Source organism: Alternaria metachromatica (genome assembly GCF_023757995.1).
Source record: "Alternaria metachromatica strain BMP 0045 chromosome Unknown scaffold_4, whole genome shotgun sequence".
Taxonomy (NCBI): domain Eukaryota; kingdom Fungi; phylum Ascomycota; class Dothideomycetes; order Pleosporales; family Pleosporaceae; genus Alternaria; species Alternaria metachromatica.
The window spans coordinates 705,764-729,889 of NW_026055495.1; the positions used below are offsets into that span (position 1 = coordinate 705,764).

A 24,126-nucleotide genomic window follows, 5' to 3' on the forward strand; every position below is an offset into this window, starting at 1 on the left:
GTGAGCTGTTTGGGATGACATCCCGAAGTGCATGGCGCAGCACTGGCGGGCTGACGTTCGCTGCCTATGAGAGCTCGTTGAAGTTTGTGGGCACATGCACAGCCGCAGCTGAATTAAGGTAATGCACGCGCCCTTCAGCCTGCTCGCAACCTCACGACATGTGTGTAAATACCCTGGTGACGTCCTTCGCGAGGTGGAGAAGAAAAAGACAACAGCTTTCTCCAAGTCTCCTCTCTTACCACTGAAAAGAGTATCAAAGCGACATCAATGTCAACATCCAAACCAATCGCATACGTGAAGGTATCAAGGCCTTCGATAAGAGATTACGACGAGGACGATGATCTGTCGGACCTTGAAGATGCGCAATCGATATCGGGGAGTAACATCGACCCTGCGAAGTTGGCAGCACTTCTGAGGATCAAATTCGGGGCAGGAACCTATGATATACATGTGAGTAGGGCTAATCTCGCGGTAGTTGTAAACATTTTGATCAAGAACTGACGAGCATCATAGATAATGCAGAACTCTTACTGTATCATCGCGCCGCGAAAGCTTTCAACCGTAAGTCAAAAGTCTGGTCGGAAACGCTCCAGTATCTAACGCGCAACAGGGAGAGATAGCTAGATGTCAAAGAAGAAGATAAGAACGATGAGTGGCTGCCTAAGCGTCTCGTAGACATGAGAGCCGCTCACCGGTTCAGGTAAATGGAAGAATAAAGCCCTGTAGGACGCACGGAACGTGCCATGATGATGGAAACGGGAGGCGTGAGAACTCCGGATGACGCTCATGGCGATTCGTGTCTTGCAGCCTCGTGTCGACGAACGTTTGGGGTGAAAACATCTTAGTTTGCCGGAAAGCGTATCAATAGATCCTTCCACTTTCGGACCTTTTGACCAAGCCGCTAGAACCATCATGATGCCACCTGGGCACCTTCCTGCCCATGTGCATGACTCAATTGGTGAACACGTGATCACGTTTCGGCCTGAGAAGAAAACACCCTTTGTCCATGGCTGCATCTGTCATGTTATGTATGCCTTTGAACCCGATCGACTATGAGTGCCACGGCGGCATCTCGCGTCGCGCCGGGATCTCCACATATTCCAACGGTCATCCACGTTGATGATGCGTGTATGTATAGCGATCAACGGCGCTACCTGAATATAATATTGCCTTTCCTTTCGTCTGAGCTGACACCAAACGAGAACGAGAACGAGGCTGACGCGCTGCATGCACCGCCCACTTTATACGATCAGCCTCTGGAAGACCCCTGCCGAGACTCACCCCCCGATCTGTCCAGCGCTTCGGGTATCGAGTTTGCAACGGTGATGCACACTGAACCTTGGAGGACAACTCCAAGACCAACAAATTTCCCGTGCCGATCCTATCGAATGATGCGCAAACCAGGCGAAACTGTGATAGGTTTTAAAACTGGCGCCAGGAAGCAAGCGCCGATCTCCCGCGCCAGTGTCTCACATAGCAACGTCTGGCGCGTCGCCATTGGCCGGAGCTTGGATTACGCGGATGTGGCTATGCCGGTTTCACTGCGAAGCTTGATACATCACTCCCCTTTCCTGCTGCGCGCCACCAACACCCACTGCAACCGCACCGCCGACCTACTTTTGCCCAGCGTTCCTTCTCACCACCTGCGCTCCCCATACGTCGTTGGGCGATAGCGATAACGCATTCTCACGACCTCACTTTCGTTTTGCGCTTGGACCCTGGACGCGCAGCAGTCACGCCCCAACCTGGCCTCCTAACACGGCGACTCCTCCGCGGGAACCCGCCAGCACATTCTAAACCTCCGCGATGTGGTTCCGCAAACGTGAAAGCGACATTGAAATGTCGGGCATGATGGACGGAGCACCAAAGAAAAAGAAGTCGCAAGGCCCGCCAGAAGAAACAGAGTACCAGAAGTTTGACTGGAAAAGATTCTTTCTCGCCCCCAAGTACATCCGTAAGACCACGCCGCCGCCCATGCGACCACGGAACATTTTTGGCTGACTCAGCATATAGCATGGCACATATTGTTCATCGTTATCAGTATCTTGACCGTTATCATCACGATAAAACACGACGCCGTCGTTGAGGTGAGTCTTCGGTGTTTTGCCTTGGGGCCGACGAACACGTGGCTAACGGTGTCTGTGCAGAAATTACGGCCGTGGTCCGAGAAAGTGCGAGACCTACCAGCAGGATGGCTAATCCCCATTGCTATTCTTATCATTATTTCTTTCCCTCCTTTGTTCGGTCATGAGATCATTGCGCTGTTGTGTGGTGTCGTCTATGGCCTGTGGATCGGGTTCGCCATCGTTGCAGCAGGCACATTCATTGGCGAAGGTAAGCCTTACCATATCATTACAACTGCATGCAATGCATACTAACATCATAATCAGTCGGCACATGGTACGCTTTCAAATACGCCTTCCGCTCCAAGGCTCTCAAACTGGAGCGCACCAATCTAAACTACGGTGCCATGGCCCGTCTAACGCGTGACGGTGGCTTCACCATCGTGCTCGTCATCCGTCTGTCCGCCATTCCAGCGCATTTTTCCACCGCCGTATTTTCAACCTGCGACGTCAAGTTCTGGCATTTTGTCGTCGCTACTTTCCTTTCTCTGCCCAAGCAAATTTTCCTCGTCTATCTCGGTGTACTGCTCCTACAGGAGAGCAACGACGACGTAATCAAGACGGTCATGTTCGGCGCTATCTTTATCATCACCATTGCCATGGGTATCTGGATCTACATGAAGATGCGCGTGGTAAAGAAGACACTCTTGGAGGAGCAAGAGCTCAGAAGGGTCAAGAAGGCCGAAGCCGTCGAGCTGGTACCAAATGTTGAACGTGCGTTCGATACGCAATACGACGAGGGGCCTCCGATCTGGTCATCTATGCAACCAACGCAAGTCAACCGACCAACGGAGAGGAGATACGACGAGGACCCTCCGGAGTGGGCCATGCAGCCCACGCAACCCACCAGAATGCTCTGAGCGTAATTGTTGATTGTATCATACATAGACTGTTATATTCTTAATGCCATAATGAAGTTATGACCCGCATGGGTTTAGTATGCACAAGACACCCAAGGTCTGATCCGAGCCGAGAGCCACCAGGGGCACATACAGTCTAGTCGTACTACTAACCCCACTTCTAGGTAGTATATCGAAACCACGGCACGTTATCAGCAAGCTCCCGTTCCAGCAGCTTCTGTTCCTCGGTCAAGTCCTGCGCCCCAGCTTCCAACGCAATCTTATCACGTCTCGCGTTCTCCATCCGACACCACGTCGACATGAAGAACGTGAGGAAGAACGCCATGCTATCACACGTTAGCTCCGCATCACCGACATTACCCAACTGCACGGCTCACCTAACAAACCCAATCAAAATGCTATGCCCAACAACAAACCTCGGGCCATCACGCGACAAATAGACATAACTCGCAATGATACCCCCACAATTCCCACCCATGACCTGCATCGCAATCCCCGTCCCCCTCTTCAAGCTCCCCCCAATATTCCCGCTATTCCACGCCATACCCAACGGAATCTGCGGATAAATCCCAATAGCCGCCAGCACCGTACCCGCATACTGCACACTGGGCCTCCCCGTCGCAGCAAGCATAGCAAAGCCCGCAATAGCCACGACCTGGAAGCCCATCAGGAAGACACCCCGTTTCTTCACACGATCAGCATACCAGCTTGCAGCAATAGTAAAGAAACACGCGCAGACGTATGGCGGGACGGACATGAGTTGCGCGTCGTTGGCAGTATAACCCATGTTCTTGATGATCGTCGGGAGGAAGAGGGCGAAAGAGTAGATGGGACAGAAACCCGCCATGCAGATGAGCATGAAGATGTATATCTTCCAGTCTGTGAGGGCTTGGTAGACGTATTTCATGTCGAAGTCGTTGGAGAGGTGGCCGTGGTCTGCGTGGAGGCGGCGTTGGACTTCTGTGCGTTCTTTGGGGGTGAGGAAGCGGGCGCTGCGTTGGTGTTAGATGAGGTGGGGGTGAGGAATAAGGGGACTGACGTTTCTGGGTAGTCGTATATACACCAGTATGCTATTGTGGAGACGAGGATGCTGAGGAGGCCTTCTAGGATGAATATCCTATAGCTATATCAGCAGACAGTTCTTCCAATGTCTTTTCAAGTGACGATTTACCATGCCCACGCTGCTTTTCCACCAACACCGGACATCTCGGCGATGCCACGGGCTAGGACGCCGCCAAAGGCTCCGGCGAGCGTTGCAGCGGAGAAGAAGAGAGCCATGCGGAAGCCGCATTCGTCTCTCACATACCTTGAGTAAGTGAGTACTGCATTCAGGATTCGTCTGCTAGCTTTCTGAAGTGAAGACTCACCATTGCGAGATGTAGTAGTTGACACCTGGAAACAGTCCTCCTTCAAACACTCCCAGAAAGACTCGTGTAGCCATCAGTCCCGAATAGTTCTTCACGAAGCCTTGCAGTATCATCGCTAATGACCAGAAAAACATGATGAATGTCAGCCAGATAGACGGCCGGGTCCGTTTCATCATGATGTTCGATGGTATCTCGGCGGCGATGTAGAAGGGGAATAGGACGGCGAGACAATCATTGTACTGTAGGCCGTGTAGCTTGAGATCTTGTTCGAGGTGGTCGAGACGAGCGTTGCCGATGTTGGTGCGGTCTAGAAAGCACAAGCTATACAGCGATCAGTTGATGGTACGGAAACGGTCTGTCGGGGAAGAAGCTTACAGGTAGATGAGCGACATGAATGGTATGAGATGCCAATCCAGCTTGCGGAGAAGCTTCTTGGTAGCGACTGCATCGAAGCCGTTGGGTTCAACATCTTCGTATGAGGTATCCGATGGTATGGGAGCGACGAAAGAAGCGTCTGTCTTCTTTTCTATCATCTTGTATTGTGTGATAACTTTGAGACCCACAGAGCATGTAGATGTTTCCCGAGCTGTCCTTCATACATGTACTCCCCACATCTCGTGCTGACCATGACTTCGGCGAAGTAGTAGTGAAGCCTCCTGCTGTATTGATGCAGCCACGACGTTCCAGACTCCGACGTGCTTTCTAAAAAGTTCCTTTGTTGCAGTACGCGCCTCATGCGTCTTGCTGTATCCGACCTCATGCCCCGAGACCGATAGCATCGTGTAACGTTAACGTCCCTCTCAGTGGTTGTGAATCACAAACCAAGCGGTGAGATCCAAGAGAATGGTAGCTTGGCTGCAGTAGCTAAGAGCTGTCCCGAAGACTTGTCTCGCCGAGGTTTGATGGTTGATGTGGGCTCTGCGCGATTTCGGACTCGACTGGCTGGGCAAAGAGGCTTGTGTATGCGGGCTGACATGCATTCAGGAACTTGGCGCGTGCGATAAGAAACCCTGGGTCTGGACTTTCTGGAGTTAACCTGGTCGCTTTTAGGCAACTGGGGTAAGGCACTCGGTAGTCGCATGATGATACCTGAGTAGCCTGGCAATGTCGCACTGCTTGCTTGAGGCTCGGAGACCGGGCTTCAAGCGATGCCTCATCTTCTTACCGGATATGCTGCGCAGAGGACTTGAATGCTGCCGCCTCACATAAGCGTACAAGCTGTGAGCCTGTTCCACCGCGATGGATCGTTATATGCACTCTTTTTCCCTCTCCCGTAACGCAATGCCATGCCTGCTCAGCCTCGCCAGGCACCCAACACAGTGCGGTGACGAGATCTCCTTTTTCCACAGCCTTGGGCATATCCTACTTTCCTTTGGCTCTTCCGGCACTGATATTCGATTCTCATTGCTTATCAATGGAGGGTGATGACAGGGCAGAAGGAGTGTCTCTGGTTTGGACGGATGGCAGCGGTAAGAATAATGGAAGAGAAGACACATAGCGAATAAACCTCTTTCTGGAAGCTGACGCGAGTGTTTATGAGACTCAACCAAGACAAATCTGGTAAGATTGTGAGGATAAAGATGGCGTATTTCTGACGAAGAGATACACCGACGGAATCCCATCACTTTATGCATCACGATTGCGAAGCTTTCTCGCTGAGCCCGCTTCCATGCTTCTTTGCTGCGGCTGAGATGTGGTCTCCTCAAGATCTTCACGAGTTCGGGCGCATGGCCTGGGAATGGGGTCACGATGTTCGCCTCTTCCGTTCGTTCATCGTAGCTACCGTGGCCCTGGAATGAGCAGTCGCACAATCGCGAAGGATGCAGACATGCCATTGGTCTCGGACGAAAATCCCATCCACACTGTGAGTGGCATTTCGCGCAATCGATAGTTCCAAACGGGCGTTCATCGTACGTTGCGCAAACACCACCCGTCTTCCACGCTGATAGGTGCGTTTGCTGCTCGGGAGGTTGGCAAAGGTTCGGGAGACTGCGTTCCGTTCTTCACGGGTCAGTGACACGCGCGTGCAATGATGCTAGTGGTACCAAGGGCGTCTTGTACGACCGTTCGTTTACACGAGCAAACAACGCTGATCTCTGGCTTCGGTGATGGGAAGATCTGGCGACAACGCGGATTAGTAATGGAGTGATCCTTTCAAACGAACCGATAAAGTCGCAGAGTGGAGTCCAGTTCGAACATTTGCATTACTTGGCTAAGCGCCCGGTGGTGTAATTCATCCGCTTTAACGCTATTGACCAAAGCAGACGCTCTGTTTCTTGAAGATACTGCGAGACCATCTTCTTCGAACAGCGGTGGATACAGCCTCGCAAGAGCAACTAATATCTGGGCCTTCGGCGACGCACTGGGTAGTAATCTTCGTAATCGCTTTCATCGTCTTCGTCGTCCTCATCGTCATATTCTTCATATCGCCTGTTATGACCATGCATCCAGCGGGGTGTATGTCGACTTTGGTAGGGCGAACGCCTAAATTGTCCCAAGCCCCCTCCCCTTCGCCGCCTCGGATAATTGTATGTCGAAGACGTATCGTAATCGCTCTCATCGTCATCCTCGTCGTCATCGTAGAAGCTTCTTACGAAGGGACTGCGACGGGATTGAGGCCATGATGACTGGGCGTTCTGGCGATGGCGGTTCGTAAACATTGGGTGTGTTTGATGTGAATGGCCTAGTCCAAATGGCGAATGCTGCCGATAGCCCATCGGTGAACCGCCTAGGAAGGGCGGCCGACCCGGGAATCCCATACTTCCGCCTCTGCCAATCCCCATGCGTCCGCCCATACCTCCTCCCATTCCCAGCCCCATTCCCGCTCCCATGCCCGTTCCAAAGCCCATACCACCCATGCGACCTCCACCCATACCCATACCAAGAGGCGAAGGAATGCCGAACTGCGCATAGTGTCCCATCATGGGACTGGCTCTCTCGCGATTCGAAAAAGGCGATTGGAAACCTCCCATATTCATAGGGGACGATTGCTGGTCCTGGAACCTGTGTAGATATGCTTGTCTTTGGAAGTCTGCAAACCTCCTCCGTTGATCGCGTGGGTCTCGTCCAAAAGTGTCGCTGTCGCTGCTATATGATTCATCGTAGGATTGGTTTGGACGGAAACCCCGAACAGGAAAGCCCATTAATCCAGCCATCTAAACCCGGTCCTTCGACCACGGAAGGCAGCTTTGAGCGTTGGTTCGACGAGCTTTTGTTAGCAATGATTCGGGCTACTCTGTGTGTACGGTTCTCTTTGAGGGTTTAGGGTGTATATCGGTGGCCTTTTGGGAAGGCAGGTGGCTAAGGCGAAGGATGTGAGGTGAGTTGTTTGACGACCTTTTGTGTTACATAGAAGGCGAAAGAAGTCCCGAAACCTGGCCGAGCTGCATAGCTAACTATGTAGTAAAGCAAATGTGCCGCTAGCTGAGTCAATGTACCTGTGACTGCCGCGAGCTGTCCGTAAACTAGTCATCTACGGATGGTTGGAGGCACATAACGCGATGCAGTCACTAGGAACCCAGGTGAGGCCAGCACAAAAGTTGTCGCTGGCAAGGCGATTCTCCGGCCGTAGCAGGCCTGTATGACACAAGATCAGCAGTGGTTGGCGTTTTGGTGTCACTATGGTGTACGAGTAGAGTCCGAGCAAACACCTCGCTTATCGGAAAGAGAGCAAACCATGGTCCCCTGGTGATGGGAGTCGACCAAACGGACTCCAGCAATACGGTTGGAAGCCAAATGGAAGCTGCAATGTGGAGGTCCAGACATGTCAGATAAGCACGAGAAGAGATCGCAGAGAATCTCGTTCCAAAATTGGAGGGATTATGTCTACTGAATGGAGGGCGCCAATGACGCGAGACGCTCCGCAGCGAGAAGAACAGCAAACAGTCGGGGAAGGAGTCGTTGTGGGTAGTTCTCAGGGTTGATGAAGCCGGCCTTGAAGAATGCCGCGGCGAGTGCCAGGCCGATGCGACGGAGCGAGATGACACATCGCACCTTCCCCTTCCTCACAAGGGCATGTCTTGGGTATGTGGATCGAGGCGTGCCTGCCGTGTTTGCAGCAGGTTGACTTGGAGATTTGGAGAACGAAGAACATTGGAAGGCACAGTAGGGGTAATCACACGTAGGCATGGATGCGATATCCGAATAAGACGTCATTAGTCAATTAGATTCGGCAGGCGCGACGCGTGGACGCGTTGTGGCGGGAACGAAGAAGAAAAACCCAGTCCCCATAATACGACAAGGTCACGTGCGCCCATCTCGGCTCCAGCCAACCTCAAATGTTGGCCGATGGTTGAAGCTCTTCTTCTGTCGCCGCAATACGACTACATCTCCCACCCGAACTACGCCACGACGAACTGTGCCAATACTCCCGACGCTCCTAGCACCAAACCGCTGCAAGCCTGACATCATCTCGACTGCACCTGCCTCCACCACTCGCCTGCCACAATCCCCACACTAAATCTTTTGGCCTCGACACCACGCTTTCGTCTCATAGCCGCTTCCGCACCCGCTACGACACCACCACACAATGGCGCCTACTTCTTTTGCTTCGGCAGCTGCAGGAAACAGTGCGAATCCAGCGCGTCCCGACTCCGGCGCTGACTGGTAAGTCCGCCCTACTGCACCCCATGTGAACACCACTCCGCACTACATACGGCACATTTGTTACGTCAAATCGCTAGGCACGACACAGATTAATTTTTCCCTATTTATTGCATCCCTCGTTACCACCATGGCCCCCTCACTAATCCCGGATACCAGGGCTCGACGTACCAACGGTGCCACGCAAACATTCCGCCGACCTTCACACGCGACAAGCCTCTCCGGCTCAACGAACCACTCATCCTCACGAGACCCTGCCGCGCCACAGAACTCGTCAACCAGCGCCGGCGTATATGTCCCGCCCCACGCACAGCCTGGCCGCAATGGCAGCTCGTTCGAGGGTCGCTACTCGCGGGATCAATTGACACAGCTGTTCCGGATACAGCAAGCGTCGAGCGACCTCAACGACGGACTGTCTAGTCTGTACATGGGTGGATGGGAGCCTCATGCTACGAATGGCGCTTCGAGTGCTTCCTGGGGCCGCAAAGACGACCACGGTCGGGAGAGGGAGGCGCCGAGCGGGGTCGACCAGTGCTGGGACAGAGATGGCAGTGTATTGCCACTCAGCCTGACCGACATGACCGACGATGAGAGAGAAGTAGGCACTCACCCCATCGCACCTTCCTGGCATGCACTAACGCGCGCTTCTTCGCTTAGATCTTCCATTCGTCTGTCAACTCGCCGCTCAAACCACCCACGCAGAACAAAGACGGTACTCCCAAGGAAGGCCTTTCGCTGCGGAAGACGTCTGTGTCGCAAGGCCCAGGCACTCCCTACGGAATCTCCTCGCCCACGAGCGCGCGCCCAGGCACCCGCCGCCGCGATACCAGCGACGCGTATCCGTTCCCCTCGTCGCCCGCCACCTCACGATTCGCGCGCGAAGAAGGCAGCGCCGTCACACCGCCGCCCGCTCTGGTACGCCGTCGGACAGACTACAAGGAGCCTGTAGAAGGTCGCCCCGGTGAGGAGCGTGAAAAAGAAAAAGGCGGGGCCGACAGCGCTGGTGCATTTGGTTCTGCAAAGCGCACAACTACCGCGCCATTCAGCCCAGGTGGTGGTACCTCGCCCTGGTCTGCGACTCCTGGTGGTGGCTTTGGCGCTTTTGGAAGCTTTGCAGCGCCGCAGTCAGAGAAAAAGCCCGGCTACGGAAGTCTGCGTGGTGAGAGTCGGTTTAAGGGATTGATGGGCAAGCCGAGCATCGAGGACTTCGGGAACGGGCCGAAAGAGAAAGCTTCCATGAGCAACTTGGGCAGGCTAAGCGAGGCAGAGTCCTCAAAGGCAGGCGGTTCGTGGATGGAATCTCGCACCAACAGGCCAATGAGTAACGACACAGATCCGTTCCCCGAAGACGACCACCCAACTGGCAGTGCTGCGTTGCGCGGCGAAGACGTTAGCCCGCCCCGGCCACAAGGCTTCGGCAATTTCGCAACGCCCCACCGCCCCGACCACCGCGACGATTCTGGATTATCCGCATTTGGGATGACGACTGCCGACACTGGTCTTCGCGACATGTACAACAGGAATAACTTCACGGATCAATCGCCTCACCGAGGCAACGAGCCAATGAGCCCGACGGACACAAATCCATACCAGAGCCCACACCACGCTCGAGATCAGCACAATGACGACTCGGACGATTCCGGCGACCAGAATGCACACTTCCCGGGTATGAGTAGCTTCCATATCGACCAGTCTGTTCACTCGAGCATTCACAACGCATTTGGTGGGCTCGGAGGTCTGGGCAAAGTATCCGCACCATTCGAAACTGCAGCTAGTGATCGCAGCCAGACCTCTAGCGTTGGTCCCGCTCGAGGATTCCCAACTCTGCCTGGGCTTGGTGGCCTGCCTGGTCTCGGAGGGTCTGCAGCCTGGCCTACTGGGCACCACACTATGGGCACTCCGACTCGCGAACGCGGTGGCTTGGGTGGCTTTGACAGCGCTTTCGGAAACGTTGGCGAGGCTCAGTCGCCCTCTCTGGCTGGTCTGGGAAGCAGCTCGCTGTTCGGTCATGCCACAGTAGGCCGTTCCAGCAGACTTGGCTCGCTGTTCCCGCCCTCGATGCAAGAACAGATGCGATCCAATGACCCGAACAGAACGCACGCTGACGACAACTCCTCGCATGGTGACCGCCAACATAGCATGACAGGTACCTTTGGCAGAAATGCGTTTGGTGGACAGGCACCAGCGCGTGACACTGAAAGCCCGTTCCGCGCAAACCGCAATTTGTTTGAAGATTTCTCCAATGCCCACCATGACGACCATAGCTCGTCCGGACAGCCTCCGAATATGGCTACCACTTCACTCTCTATGGCCGCTCTTAACCCGACTAGGACTGCACAGCCATCGACCCCAGGCGTTGGAAGCCCAGCTTCTAGCCAACCACCTGTGCCTCAGCAGCGGATGATGGTTATGCCTGACAGGATGAGGTGGATCTATCGCGACCCTTCTGGCAACGTTCAAGGACCGTTCTCCGGCCTGGAGATGCACGACTGGTACAAGGCCGGCTTCTTCTCGCCTGAGCTGCTAGTGAAGAAGGCTGAAGAGCCCGATTATGAGCCCCTGGCCCAGCTTATTCGGCGAATCGGTAACTCCCGCGAGCCCTTCCTGGTCCCTCAGATCGGTATTCCGCATGGCCCTGCAACGTCTCAGCCAGGCAATTCTTGGGCAGGTGCTGGCCCTAGTACTGCTACCGCTCCAGGCGCCCAGCCTCCTTTCGCGAATAGTTTCCCAAGCTTTGGGACCACCCTTACTGCCGAACAACAGAATGCCCTCGAGCGCAGAAAGCAAGAGGAGCAGTATCTCATGGCTCGCCAAAAAGAGCACCTGGCTCAGCAGCAACAAGCGCTTGCCCGTCAGGTTCAGATGGGAGGAGTCTTGCCCAATCAACTCAACCACCACTCCAGCGCGCAGAGTCTACACAGCCAACCAAGCTTTGGTAGTATCACATCTCCAGGTGGATATCAGCCATCGCCTACCCATGGCACCACGGCAGGAGCGTCTGTTCCAGGGCTTATGGACAACACTTTCAGATCTGGACCCGGTCCTGTCCCTGGTCTGGGTCCTATCGGTCCCGGTATGGACATGATGAACAACAGGAGAGAGCAAGACATGCCCGGCATGATGGACCGTCTCAACCTCGGACGCAACAACCAGCCTCCATTTGCCTTCGGACAGCAGCAAGATTCTGATGCGCACGCACAATACATGGCTTCTGTGATTGGCGACCGCGCTCGACTCAAGCGTGAGCAAGCTGAGCATGACGCCGCTATTCGCCCCGGTGGCCCTGAAGATATGCAACAAGCCCGCAACTTTGCCGATCGTTTCGCGGAATTCAACGACTTGCGAGTCCAAACGGACATGGAACAATCGTCCAAGGCAGCTCCTCCACCAGAAGGTGTTATTGGAAAGCCCTCAGGTTCGTCTGCTCAGCAATCGCAGGAACAATCCGAGCCTGCCTCTCCCGAGGAACGCGAAGCACAAGACCATCAAGCCGAGCATCACAACGAGGGACATGCTGCTGGTCAAGAGACCCTGTCACTTACTGAACAGGTTCAGAAAGCTGCTTCCGCGAAGCATTCCCCTCAACCGGCAGCCGCATGGAACAAGGTCGAGCCCGCCATCTTCCCGTTCCCGCCTCCGCCATCGCAGTCTCCACTTCCCGCCCCAGCTGCTCAGAGGAAGCCCATCGTTGCTGAAAACCTCAACACCGAGTCCCGTTCTGGTGCGGCAACTCCCGCTGCCGATACTCCCAGTGTATCCATTGCGCCTTGGGCGAAGGAACCTGTTGACGCATCTCGTGGACCCTCATTGAGGGAGATCCAAGAGATGGAAGCCAAGAAGGCTGCAGAGCGCGAGGCTGCCGCAGCAGCAGCTCGCCGCGAGGCATTTGAGAAGGAGATGCAAGCTCAGAACCAGTCACCCGCAGTCCAACCTGGCCTGCCTTCAAGCTCGACCTGGGCGAGCGGTGCGTCACCTGTAACGCCCAGTGCGACCAATGCATCTGTTTGGACAAAGCCTGCTGCCACCAAGGTCGCTGCACAGCCCACAGCTAGTTCCAAGAAGACTCTACAGCAGATCCAGAAGGAAGAGGAAGCTCGAAAGCAACGAGCTACTGCACAGGCTGTTGCAGCTGCGAACGCCTTCGGTGCCGCCGCTCCAGCTCCATCGGGTGGTAAGCGATATGCTGATTTGGCAAGCAAGAGCACCCCTGTGCTGGCTGCTGCTATGCCTGCTGGCAGCACTGCATGGACCACTGTTGGTGCAAGTGGTAAGGTGAAGACACCAGGAGGCACTACCACTCCTGTGCCTGCCGCCGTTCGCTCTGCTAGCTCAACCATTGTACCCTCGCTTGCCAAGAAGCCCGCCGTTACACGTAGTGCCACGATGGGAGGACAATCTGGAAAGCTTAACGCTGAAGAGGAGTTCCGAAAGTGGGCTGTCAACGAGCTCCGTCATGACCTTAACAAGGGTATCAATGGTAAGTCTCCGTTATACCAATCCTTCGTACAACACACTAACTCTCAATAGCCGAAGACTTTGTCTCCTCTCTCCTCAGTTTTCCAGCCGACGCCGAGCTGATCACTGAATCCGTGCACTCTGCCTCCAACACGCTCGACTCGCGCCACTTCGCTGAAGAGTTCCTCCGCCGCCGCAAGCTCGCCGACAAGGGCATCATCGACGAACGCAACACTGCTTCTCCTGCAGAGAACAAGGCCGCAGGTAGTGGCTGGTCTGAGGTCGCCAAGAAGGGCGGTGCCAGCACTATCCAGCAACAACAGGCGCAGCAACCTCTCGACTCCAGCAACTTCAAGGTCGTCGCCGCTAAGAAGAAGACCAAGCGGTAGAACAGTTTCGATCCTCTAAGGGGGCTTGATAAATGATGCGTTGAGTGATTTGGACTTGTACTGCCTAATGTATTTCTTCGAACTGTACTGTATCACACGATGCTACCTATAGCTCGACGCATGATGGCGGAAACACTATTCAGTGACGGACGAAGATGAGGATAGTTGACAGTGTCACTACAGAAGGCTTTGTACCTTAGATGAGCATCCCAATCGGTCCAAGTGACCAAGAATAACTCTTCAAAATGTCTGATTGTGTACTGTGCCTGTTACGTCCTCCAATAGCGGAGAGTTGTCATGTAGTTCATGAGATTGCTACGTAATCAGCAGCCGTAGCCATGCTATGCTCATATAGCAAGTGTGATCATGCGGTTGGAAACACAACCTCATGAGTCTCTCTCGGCTACCACATCGCTATGATATTACAAGTAGCGCGATTGTACCAGGGCTTGCTGGATATCCCATCAGTTCACCTCTGAAGCTCGTTGTGCCTGTTTCTTCACATTCCACCAACTCAAATGGACCTTGCCATCTGCCTTCCCTGCGAAGAATGTGTGAAGGGTCTTTCCAACATTCATGCACATGCGTTATTGGAAGAATGCTGAATTGTAGTCGTGAAGCACGATCACACCTCCAGGCGAATATAACATCACACTGCACGGAAACAAGGTCGAATACCATGGGGTGTAAATGTGCCTTCCGTTCATCTATCATATATCCTCACATCTCCAGCATGCCCATGTTCTTCAACAAGGAGAGTGGAGAGAAAAGAGAGAGTAAATAGGAGGAAATTCGCTCGTTGCGTTGAGCCAGCACACCTCAACCCCCTGTGTTTTATACCAAAAGACCCAAATGTTCTACCCATACACCATATCGTTAGCCCACCAGTATGCCCGTCTCACGACGGCCGGCTGGCAGGCAGTGCCGGCAGGGGGTATCATCGTCCCATCGTATATCCCTTCCTCCTTCTCATCTCACAGCGGTGGTGAGCGCACAACGAACGAACGAGCGAACAAAAACGCAACAAATCCACAAAAGCAGCAAATTGGTATATATTCTTTTTGCGCCGTAATTTGGGGAATCATTCAGCAAAAGCAAAGCAAAAGGGAGGAAACGCCCGTAAACAAGCAAAAAGACAAACGCAATACAGGAAACGCAAACAGCAACAACAACCAGCCAGGCTAGGCTTTTGACGTGGGATATTTCGCCGTAGAGTAGGAGGGGGTATAATTCTTTTGTCGTCGCACACGTACAAGAGACAATGAACGCGTAGCGGGGTATTCGTCGTTAAAGGCCGGTTACAGTAGTGGTATCAAATAAATGGTTCGAGATTGGTGTATCACTTAACGAGGAGGCCCAATAGGGGCCGGGTATCCAGATGCAGAATGAGAAGTACTGGGGCGCCCGCTGTCCACGGAGCCCCGCGGGTCGTACCTAGGGGTCACGTCCCCAGGCGCCGCCGAAGAGGAACCAAAAGGAAACTTGGACTCGAAACGAGGTGCTGGCATGGGCCAGCCGTTGTTGTGGTGCTCGTCGTCCGCGAGGTTGATGCCGCTGTCATTCCACGGGTTGCGGTAGCTACCGGTGGATTCCAGACTGGCGAGGGATGCCTTGGAAGCATTGCTCGAAGCATGCTTGAAAAGGGATCCTGGTGAGTTGGTGTTTTTGCGTCCGTTGAAGATGGACGTGAAGGACGACATGCTGCCTGGCTTGCGGAGGCGATCGAGCATACCACGAGGCTCATCATCACCAAAGTGAGAGCGTGTAGGTGAGTCGGTACTGTCGACAGCTGGTTCTGCGCGCTGAAGCAGCTTGGACTCGAAGAATGGCAGAGAGTCTTCGAAAGAGTCCGACTTGGGACGTGGAAGAGCTCCACGAACAGTGTTAGTGTCAAGGCCATGCATGACTAGTTGGTTAAGCAAGAAATCGATGGCATCCTTGAGTCCGCCAGCATTGTTTCTGGTGAAGACAATGTGGAATGCTTCAATCGTCTCTTCTTTGCCGTCGACAGTTTCAGTCTGCGCTTGCTGAAGCTGGGCATCGACCTCGTGCTGAGTCTTGAGCTTGTCAAGTATTTCAGCCTTGAACTCGGCTGAGCGAATGTGCTCGCTGAGTTCCGTGGTAGATGGGAAGGCGAGATCATGGGATTCAGGAACCATACCCAAGAACTCGTCAACTGCAAAAGGTACCTGATACTCAGGTCCGGACACTGTAACAATGTCGCTAGCTTCCTCAGTGCTAGGGAATGTAATCTTGCAGTTGAACTTCTTCTCCAACTCATCGATCTTGTCTAGACGAGCAATAAGCTCCCGATGGTACAGACGGTTGATGTTGATGGTCTCAGAGACAAATTCGGCGTCGGCCTTTTCAACCATGTCCATGATCTCTTGCTTGACCAAGTCGAGGTTCTGAGCATTACGCGCAGGGGTGCGACAGATGACGTTGTCGACCTTGATGTCATCTTCCTCCTTACCAAAGCCGCCACGGTCCATGGCGTTGGAGAACTTGACGAAGACGGAGTACTTCTTCATGATGCGCTGAATGTGCTGACCACCAATGCCGATAATGCGCTTGTGGTACTGATCGGGGACATGGAAGGAAATGGAAGCAGGCATCTCCTGTTCGACAAGGTCTAGACCGTTCTTTGTAGCCTCGTACTGGGCACCACGGACTACGATGTAGAAGTTGTACTCGTTGAAGCCATCGAAGACGATCTGCACACTGCTGTGGCTCATGATCTTGTTGATCTTGCCGTTTTTCTTACCACTGACGAACTCTTTGTGCTCATTGGCCAGCTCAATCTTGACGCTCATGTTGTACTGCGACTTCTTCACGAATGGGATGTTGCTGATGACCATTAGTGCAGCCCTGACAGCATCGTCGGATCCATAGATGTGGAAGTTGAGCTTCTCGAAGCTGACTTCAGCGCCAGAGTTGATGCAGATATCGGAGAGCATGGCGCGAACGTCGGCAGGTGTGGGCGGGCGCTGTGTGGGGTCAGGGTGGGTAATGAACCACGAGGCACTGTAGAATTGGCCGGCCTGGTGATTGTTAGTATAGATCCACGATGGAAAATTTGCCGAACTTACAAGCTGCATCAGTTCGCGCACAGTTCGCTCAACATGCAAGACGTCAGTGCCTTGAACACGCACAACACCACGCTGGACGCCAAGAGGGGGCAATAGGATGTACGAGCCGTTGTTCTCGATGATCTTGCGCACCTTGTCCAGACGCTCGAGCAAGATGGCATCGAGCTTGGTATCAGTGACCATGACAGGCTTCACAAAGACCTTGGTGGACATGACTAGATCGTGCAGGCGCTGCTTGGCGCGCAGTATATTCTCCGAGTTCTCACCCGTAATGTATACTAGGTCATCAGGCCTTCGCTGAGCGCCGGGCGGCGTGTATCCGAACAGGCGAGGGAAGGGCGGGGGGAAGTAGATGGCGGTGCCCGTGGCAGACTCGATCATCTTGATATTCTTGCGCCCGCGTCCGCATATCAGGGTGTGCATGGTGAGCTCGAGCTTCATCGTGTCGACGGTTCGCTTGAGCTGTGACGGCATCGAATTAGCATGGTGCGCTAGCGGACATCTGTGGGGCTCTGAGAACTCACGATCTGGTCGATCATAATCAGCACACGCGTCTTCGCGTGCTCCATGGTCTCGAGGTCGCCGTAGATGGCACAGCGCAGGCGCGGGTCCATGCCCGTGTCGATGTTGCCGTGGAAGCTGGCCGTCTCGATGTCGGGCTGCTTGGGCATGAGCAGGAAGATGTCGGCCTTGGTGGCCTTGGAGATGAGGTCGAGCTGGTTGAGCACGGCGCCTCTGACGTTCTGTGTGGGCGGGTCGATGATGAGCTGCGAGTCAATATCGACAAAAGACGATCGCTGTGCCAAGACGTCAGCATGTGGGCTAGAGGCGGAGAGCGCAGCATCAGCAGCCTACCAGAGAGATGGGCGTCGAGTTGAGGATGCGGCAGCGCATCGAGTTGACTATCTCGAGCTCGCCCGACAGACACACGTTGGTGACGAGCGCCCGCAGCGGGCCCCGCTGCAGGCCGGGCAGCGGCTTGGACTCGGCCGACGTCACGTTGGCCGAGACGCGTCCGTCGGTCTGCTCGCTCACTTCTCTGCACAGGTTCCGCAGGTTGTCGACGTTCTGGGCGTGGACGGGCAGCTTGTGCGTGGGCGTCTGGTCTGCCGTGCCTTCCGGATGGGTCCAGCGCGCCTTTGCCCCCGGGCTCGCCCACATGATGTCGTCCGGGTCGGGCCCGGCGAGGTTGGAGGAGAAGGGCACGTTGAAGGACACGTTGACCTGGGAGCCGGGCGCGATGACGGGCGGGGCGGACGTGGCCGTCGAGGGACGCTTGATCGGGGCGGAGACGGGCATTTCGTGGTTGGACCGCGAGAAGGAGAAGGCCGTCGACGGGGCCATTTTCTCCCAGCCGTGGCGGGCCTGTGCCGGGAAGTTGGATAGTTTGTGCATGGTGGGTGAGGAGACGCCCTAGGTGTTGGCGGGCGGGAGGTGGTGGGAGGAGAGAAGGTGGACGAGGAACCTGGGAAGACCGGAGAGGGAAGCAGCTGTCGAGCGAGGCGGTGCGCGCCGCTGATTGGCCGGGGGGCGCTCTAGTGGGTCATACAAAAAGAAGACATTCACCCCGTCGCACTCACCACACGCCCGCGAGATTGGTCCCTCGAATCTGCACCTGCGCTGCTTTTTGCTTCTGGTCGTGTGTCGTGCGCTGTCGCCTCAGGCCATGCGTGCTGCGCTGTGTGCTGCGATGTGCTGCGTCGTGTGGTGGTCGCAAGCGCCCACGGGCCTATCGCTAAACGAGCATAGCTGACGCTCCGACAAGGCTGGCTATTACGAGTACACCATCATGCCATGTCCGAGTAAGAATAGAAATCTAGAATACAGCTCCCCGTCGTCGCTCATCGCCCTCCACGCAACCCTCCCCACACGCATCAAACAGGCTCAGTTGCGGGAGAAACAGTCCGTGTGACGAAATCGCCCAAACACTACCTCGAAAGCTTGCCTCTGCACATCTCTTGGTATCAGAGCCCAGAGCGTGGTTACGTCTCCCCTGCAGTGCGATGACGGCTGCCCGCTCGCCAGACTCAATCAGGCAAATCTCACCCTCTAGTCGGCACCACAGCCGAGAAGCGTCCTGCGCGGATGCGGCACTGAGACACCGCTGCATCGAGTCACTGAACCGCATATTTTTCGTCGCGTCTGATACTATCGAATTGCATGAAGTGAATACACTGGGTCAACAGTGCCTAGTCAATGCTACAGACTATTACAACTTTCTACAAGACTAACACCCTCTTCGTCTCAAACACTAACCAAGTATCCTACAGCTACACTTCCACCTTGCTAATAGCGCATATACGTGCGACGCGGCTCGCCCACAAACGGCTCCGAAGCGACCTCCATGGGTCCTTCTTCAACATATCGCCTGCTCTGAGGTGCGCCAACATAGCGACGCTCATCGAAAGGCTCCTGCATCACACTGACCTCACGGAATCGAGGCTGCGAGGCACGAACAGCGGACGGCTGGATGCTTTCGTGTCGGACGTAGCCTTCCGGCACTTCTCGACGAATAACTTCTGGACGCATACTGTACGATCGCGCTGAAGCATACTCTCGTGGCGGACCCATCTCCTCGTACTGTGGCGCAGCGCGGTATTCCACCTCTACAGGACGGCGAGAGGGTTCTCTCTGCCTGTACGGGTTCTCGATCATTTCAGGCTCCGAGGCCTCAACATAGCGTCGAGGAGGCGGAGGCATTCTCTGAACTGCTTCTTCTTCGTACATTTCTGGTCGTGCCGGTGCACGCATTGTGGGCTCCCGCGTCACAGCCCGCTCGTAGTATGGCTCAACCTCCACTCGCCTGCTAGGTGGCGCCATCGACTCTCGCGCATCCATTGGTGCCGCATAGTACTTTTGTCCATACTGATCCACCACAATTCTGCGTGGCGGCGGAGCCATGAGCGGCTGAGAGGGCATGTATTCGTGTATAGGTGATCGCGAACGTTCGCGTACGTATCTGGGTGCGGCTGATGGGCGGGCTGAGGCTTCGCGGAAAACGGGCGCCTCGGCGCGTTCGACAAATGCATGCGATGCTGCGCGAATTTGTCGAGGCTCTGGCGCTGCGTATATCTCGTTGACGCCACCTGGCGAGTAGGGGCGTCGAGCATATTGCAGACTTGCGACCCGCCTGAGGTCCTGTTCATCGCGCAACGACTTCCGCTGCGGCGTGCGTATGACGGTCGGGGACAAGGGCTCGTCGTACTCGCGGTAGGATCGTGCCATAGGTTCCGGGTCGCGGTAGTAGACCGGCTGTGTTCTGGGGCTGCCTTGCGCAGAAACAAGCTCTACCTCGTCGGGATGAGGCTGTAGCGCACGACGCTTACTAGGTTGTGAGTCGGGATAAGCCGTGAAAGGAGGTGGTGACTGCGGCTCTTCCTTGATGTACGGTTCTGGCGAGTTGACAACACGTTTGTTGGCCTGCTGCTGACGCTTCTTCTCATCGCGCTCGCGTTTCTCTTCTCGTCTCCGCTTGCGAGGGTTGTGAACTGGTGCTGCGGGACCGGTCGGACTTTGACGGCGTGATCTGCGAAACGTTAGCATGATTACAAGAAGGGAAATAGATGGAAGACAGGAAATTGGGATAGAGATATGCAAGGACAGCTATGACTGATCTCAAGGCAGCAGAGATGGTGACCCATAATACAGCGACGCTCGCTACCAAACTCAGGGTCATGCCACGACCTGGATGGACGAACCTCTCGCGAAGCAGGTTGCCGACTCAATGTGCGAGAAGAGAATGCAAGTGAGAAGAAGAGAAATCTTATAGTATCATACCCGTTCGTGCCGCCATGGCGGTTGCGCTGCCGACCCCTCAAGGGTTCGCTTGGACCAATCTCGGCTGGAGGTGGAGAGTAGTCTTCCTCCTCCTCGCCTTCCTCGTGCAGCTGTGCAGGCTCAGGCTCATAGATTTCTATGTCATCGGCCGGCTCATAAGCCTCTTCGTCTAGGTCGATCACAGTGGGCTCGGCTGGGCGAGAGTGGACATTCACTTGCTGAGCTGTGGGCTGCGCCTGTGATGTCAGTGGAGCTGCATCAGCATGCGCGTGGTCAGCGCGATCAACATCCTCTGAGGACCAACTGTTCGCCTTGCTAGAGTAGTACGAGTTTTCGTCAAATGACTCAACGTCGTCGCTGTTGTTAGTCGCAGACGGTAAGCCAGATACAGGCGGGACCAGTTGGTGGGCCTTGATCAAACACTGCTCGACGTCGATGAGAGCTTCTCGCTCGTCTGCATCGTTGCCACGGCCCTTTTTATCGAACTGGTCCTTCAGTGCGCGTTCTATCTGCTGCCGCTTGAGCTGCTGTTCCGCCTTGACCAGGTGTTCGGATTTTGTGAGCAAGATGGGATCGATGCTCGAAGAGGACGACTTGGCCGAGTAGGGTCGTTGTGTAGGGGGTATAGGAGACGTGGGAGGGCGTGCTGAAGATGCTGGACGCGGAGGAAATAGTTGCGATGAAGATCCGTTGGGTGTGCCGTTGGTGGTGGGTCTGCTAGAGGCAGTCTGCGGAAGACGCGGTGCAACCTGTTCAATTACTTTGGGTGGAAGATGAATACGCGGGTGTTGGCTAGCAAGCACTTGGTCGCGTATCTGCAAAATCTTCTGGAGGAACTCGGCCTCGCGAAGCACCTCTGCAGACACTGCGCTGGCACCGTTCAGATGCGACGGCACTGCGGCTGTCGACATGGAAGCGATTGGCGCTGCCATCACAACAGACGCGAACTGACTTTAGTACTGAGCACCAACAAGCGAGCGCAAGACTGGCGATTATACAAATACAGGCGAAACCCGCAGCTGCGCGGGGTGAGAAGATGATGAAGGGGAATGAGTGTATGGAGAGCAACACGCCAGCGAGTGGGCAATGAATGTCGGAGCCACGGCGCGTTTTGGTTTTCAGCAGGTGCACGCGCCAGCGCCAGCACTAGGCCCGAAGGGGATGGTGACTTCCCCATGTACCCATCACGCCTTCTACAACTGTGAATGCAGCAATCGCATCTAGTTGAGAGAAACTGTGAAGACTGGCTTTCTTTTGGTCTGATACTGCGATAAGGTATGACGACAACACTATATCCTGTGCGTCATAACTCGAAACTTACACTAAGCAGACAACCTTTGGAATCTTCCAGCGCCACTTTCCCCGGACACGCATATCCCACCCTTTCGATATCTGAAATCAATCATCATCTCGAGCGCTTGTCTGGTATCAAAAGAATCAAGATCATGTCGTTCAACACAGCAGCACCGCCAGAGACCATGGAGTATCGGTCGCAATCTCAGCATGACTCAACAGCAAACAGCAACGCCCAGGTCGACGAGAACGAGAAGCCAATCTTCTTTTTCGACATCGACAACTGCCTCTACCCCAAGAGCCTTGATATCCACCGGATGATGGCTGAGCTGATCGATCAGTTCTTCCAGAATCACCTCAGCTTATCCCAAGAAGACGCCAATGAACTCCACTACCGCTATTACCGCGAATATGGTCTCGCGATTGAAGGGCTCGTCCGACACCACAAAGTCAATGCACTGGAGTACAACAGCAAAGTAGATGACGCGTTACCGCTGGAAGATGTCATCAAGCCTAACCCCGAACTGCGCAAGCTGATCGAGGACATCGACACAAGCAAGTGCCGCTTATGGCTCTTCACCAATGCATACATCACCCATGGCAAGCGCGTCGTCAAGCTCCTGCAGATTGACGATCTGTTCGAGGGTATCACTTTCTGCGACTATGGCTCGGACAAGTTCTACTGCAAACCGCACGTGGAGATGTACGACAAGGCGATGGCGGAGGCTGGCATCAAGTCGAACGAGAAGTGCTACTTCGTCGGTGAGTGCTCATAACATCTCATGTTATTGTAGCCTACTAATATATTGATACAGATGACTCTTACATCAACTGCAAGGCAGCAGAGGGACGGGGATGGAAGACGGCGCATCTGCTTGACGAGAAAGATCCCGCACCTGCTCAGCCGGCCAGCAAGTACCAGATCAGGAGCTTACAGGAGCTACGGAAGATCTTCCCAGAGGTGTTCAAAAGTTCGTGAGAAGATGCATGACTGCATTGTCGAAAGGTGATCGACCGGGGTCCACACGGCCACATCATGCGCACTCGCGGATCTTCATGACCATCACGATTACGACTAGATGATAGACTAGATCCAAAGGCATATAGAAGGATAGAAGGATAGACGAGCTGGTTGGTATGAACGAACAAGCGTTTGCAGCTACCACGGCTCGGTATCTTATCGTTCGCCGAGGACAAGTGCACGTCTCCAGTGCTCTTACGTACCATAGCACCACCGCTAGGCAGCAACAACCCTCCAACTCTTCCTCTATAAAAAAAACCTTCAAATCCTCTACAGAAATAATCAATGAAGACACCAAAGCAATACCAGACCATGTCATCAACCACCCCAACGTCCTCCACCCCGCCCGCCCCGCAATCCTCCGCATTACCCCCAACCCACCCCTTCAACACCACCTCCACCAACGCAACCACGCTCGCCGACCCGACAACCCAACTCCCACTCGTCACCGACGCCGTAACCCCAACGCGCAAACCTCTCCTCCGCCTCGAACTCCGCGACCTCTCCTCAAATGGCACCCGCGCCTTCCTGCGCCTCACACACGCGTCGCACGCGCTCGAACACGCCGTCGCAACCGTGCTCACACACCTCTACAGCGGCCTCCCCAAAACATGCATACCAGGCACGCGTTCCGTAACCCTCATCCTCCGCGAAATGGACGGAGTCGCATACACAACCGGCCTCGATCTCGACGACGACCACAAGGAAATCCACCTAAACACGTCTTACATCTCGCACGTGCCTGAGTCGCGGCAGAAAGAAGAGATACTGGGTGTGCTTGTGCATGAAATGGTGCATTGCTGGCAGCATAGTGGGTTTGGGAGTGCGCCGACGGGGTTAACAGAAGGTGTCGCGGATTGGGTGAGGTTGAAGGCGGGGTTTGCGCCGCCGCATTGGAAGAGGCATGGGGATTGCGAGTGGGATGCTGGGTATGAGCGGACGGGCTATTTTCTGGAGTGGTTGGAGAAGGAGCATGGGGAGGATGTTGTTAGGAGGTTGAATGAGGGGATGAGGGAGAAGAAGTATGATGGGGAGGTGTTGTGGAAGGGGTGCTGCGGGAAGGGGGTTGAGGAGTTGTGGGAGGAGTATAAGAAGAGTTTGGAGGGAGATGAGTAGGGAGGGTTGGGTACACGTAAGAGTTTGTGGGAGT

General features: G+C 54.7%; 7 protein-coding genes across 7 annotated transcripts; 4 read left to right on the forward strand and 3 right to left on the reverse strand.

The window, feature by feature from the left end:
- Positions 1 to 1,806: 1,806 nt before the first annotated feature.
- TVP38 (Tlg2-vesicle protein) lies at positions 1,807 to 2,983 on the forward strand (the record flags this gene model as incomplete). Its single annotated transcript, XM_049329543.1, has 4 exons — positions 1,807 to 1,954; positions 2,014 to 2,087; positions 2,148 to 2,334; positions 2,391 to 2,983. The coding sequence occupies 4 exons, from the start codon at positions 1,807 to 1,809 to the stop codon at positions 2,981 to 2,983; spliced, it is 1,002 nt and encodes a 333-aa protein (XP_049191222.1).
- A 373-nt stretch (positions 2,984 to 3,356) lies between these two features.
- On the reverse strand, positions 3,357 to 4,883 carry J4E83_002600 (uncharacterized protein; the record flags this gene model as incomplete). Its single annotated transcript, XM_049329544.1, has 5 exons — positions 3,357 to 3,975; positions 4,023 to 4,100; positions 4,155 to 4,289; positions 4,351 to 4,671; positions 4,726 to 4,883. 5 exons carry the CDS (start codon positions 4,881 to 4,883, stop codon positions 3,357 to 3,359), a joined length of 1,311 nt encoding a protein of 436 aa, XP_049191223.1.
- Positions 4,884 to 8,878: 3,995 nt separating this feature from the next.
- J4E83_002601 (uncharacterized protein) lies at positions 8,879 to 13,796 on the forward strand (the record flags this gene model as incomplete). Its single annotated transcript, XM_049329545.1, has 4 exons — positions 8,879 to 8,955; positions 9,112 to 9,550; positions 9,610 to 13,429; positions 13,480 to 13,796. The coding sequence occupies 4 exons, from the start codon at positions 8,879 to 8,881 to the stop codon at positions 13,794 to 13,796; spliced, it is 4,653 nt and encodes a 1,550-aa protein (XP_049191224.1).
- A 1,343-nt stretch (positions 13,797 to 15,139) lies between these two features.
- J4E83_002602 (uncharacterized protein) lies at positions 15,140 to 18,280 on the reverse strand (the record flags this gene model as incomplete). Its single annotated transcript, XM_049329546.1, has 4 exons — positions 15,140 to 16,837; positions 16,886 to 17,347; positions 17,410 to 17,682; positions 17,741 to 18,280. The coding sequence occupies 4 exons, from the start codon at positions 18,278 to 18,280 to the stop codon at positions 15,140 to 15,142; spliced, it is 2,973 nt and encodes a 990-aa protein (XP_049191225.1).
- Positions 18,281 to 19,171: 891 nt separating this feature from the next.
- J4E83_002603 (uncharacterized protein) lies at positions 19,172 to 21,573 on the reverse strand (the record flags this gene model as incomplete). Its single annotated transcript, XM_049329547.1, has 2 exons — positions 19,172 to 20,411; positions 20,663 to 21,573. The coding sequence occupies 2 exons, from the start codon at positions 21,571 to 21,573 to the stop codon at positions 19,172 to 19,174; spliced, it is 2,151 nt and encodes a 716-aa protein (XP_049191226.1).
- Positions 21,574 to 22,140: 567 nt separating this feature from the next.
- Positions 22,141 to 22,934, forward strand: J4E83_002604 (uncharacterized protein; the record flags this gene model as incomplete). The annotated part of the gene is made up of 2 exons (XM_049329548.1): positions 22,141 to 22,717; positions 22,771 to 22,934. The coding sequence occupies 2 exons, from the start codon at positions 22,141 to 22,143 to the stop codon at positions 22,932 to 22,934; spliced, it is 741 nt and encodes a 246-aa protein (XP_049191227.1).
- A 327-nt stretch (positions 22,935 to 23,261) lies between these two features.
- Positions 23,262 to 24,092, forward strand: J4E83_002605 (uncharacterized protein; the record flags this gene model as incomplete). Its single annotated transcript, XM_049329549.1, has 1 exon — positions 23,262 to 24,092. The coding sequence occupies one exon, from the start codon at positions 23,262 to 23,264 to the stop codon at positions 24,090 to 24,092; it is 831 nt and encodes a 276-aa protein (XP_049191228.1).
- Positions 24,093 to 24,126: the final 34 nt, after the last annotated feature.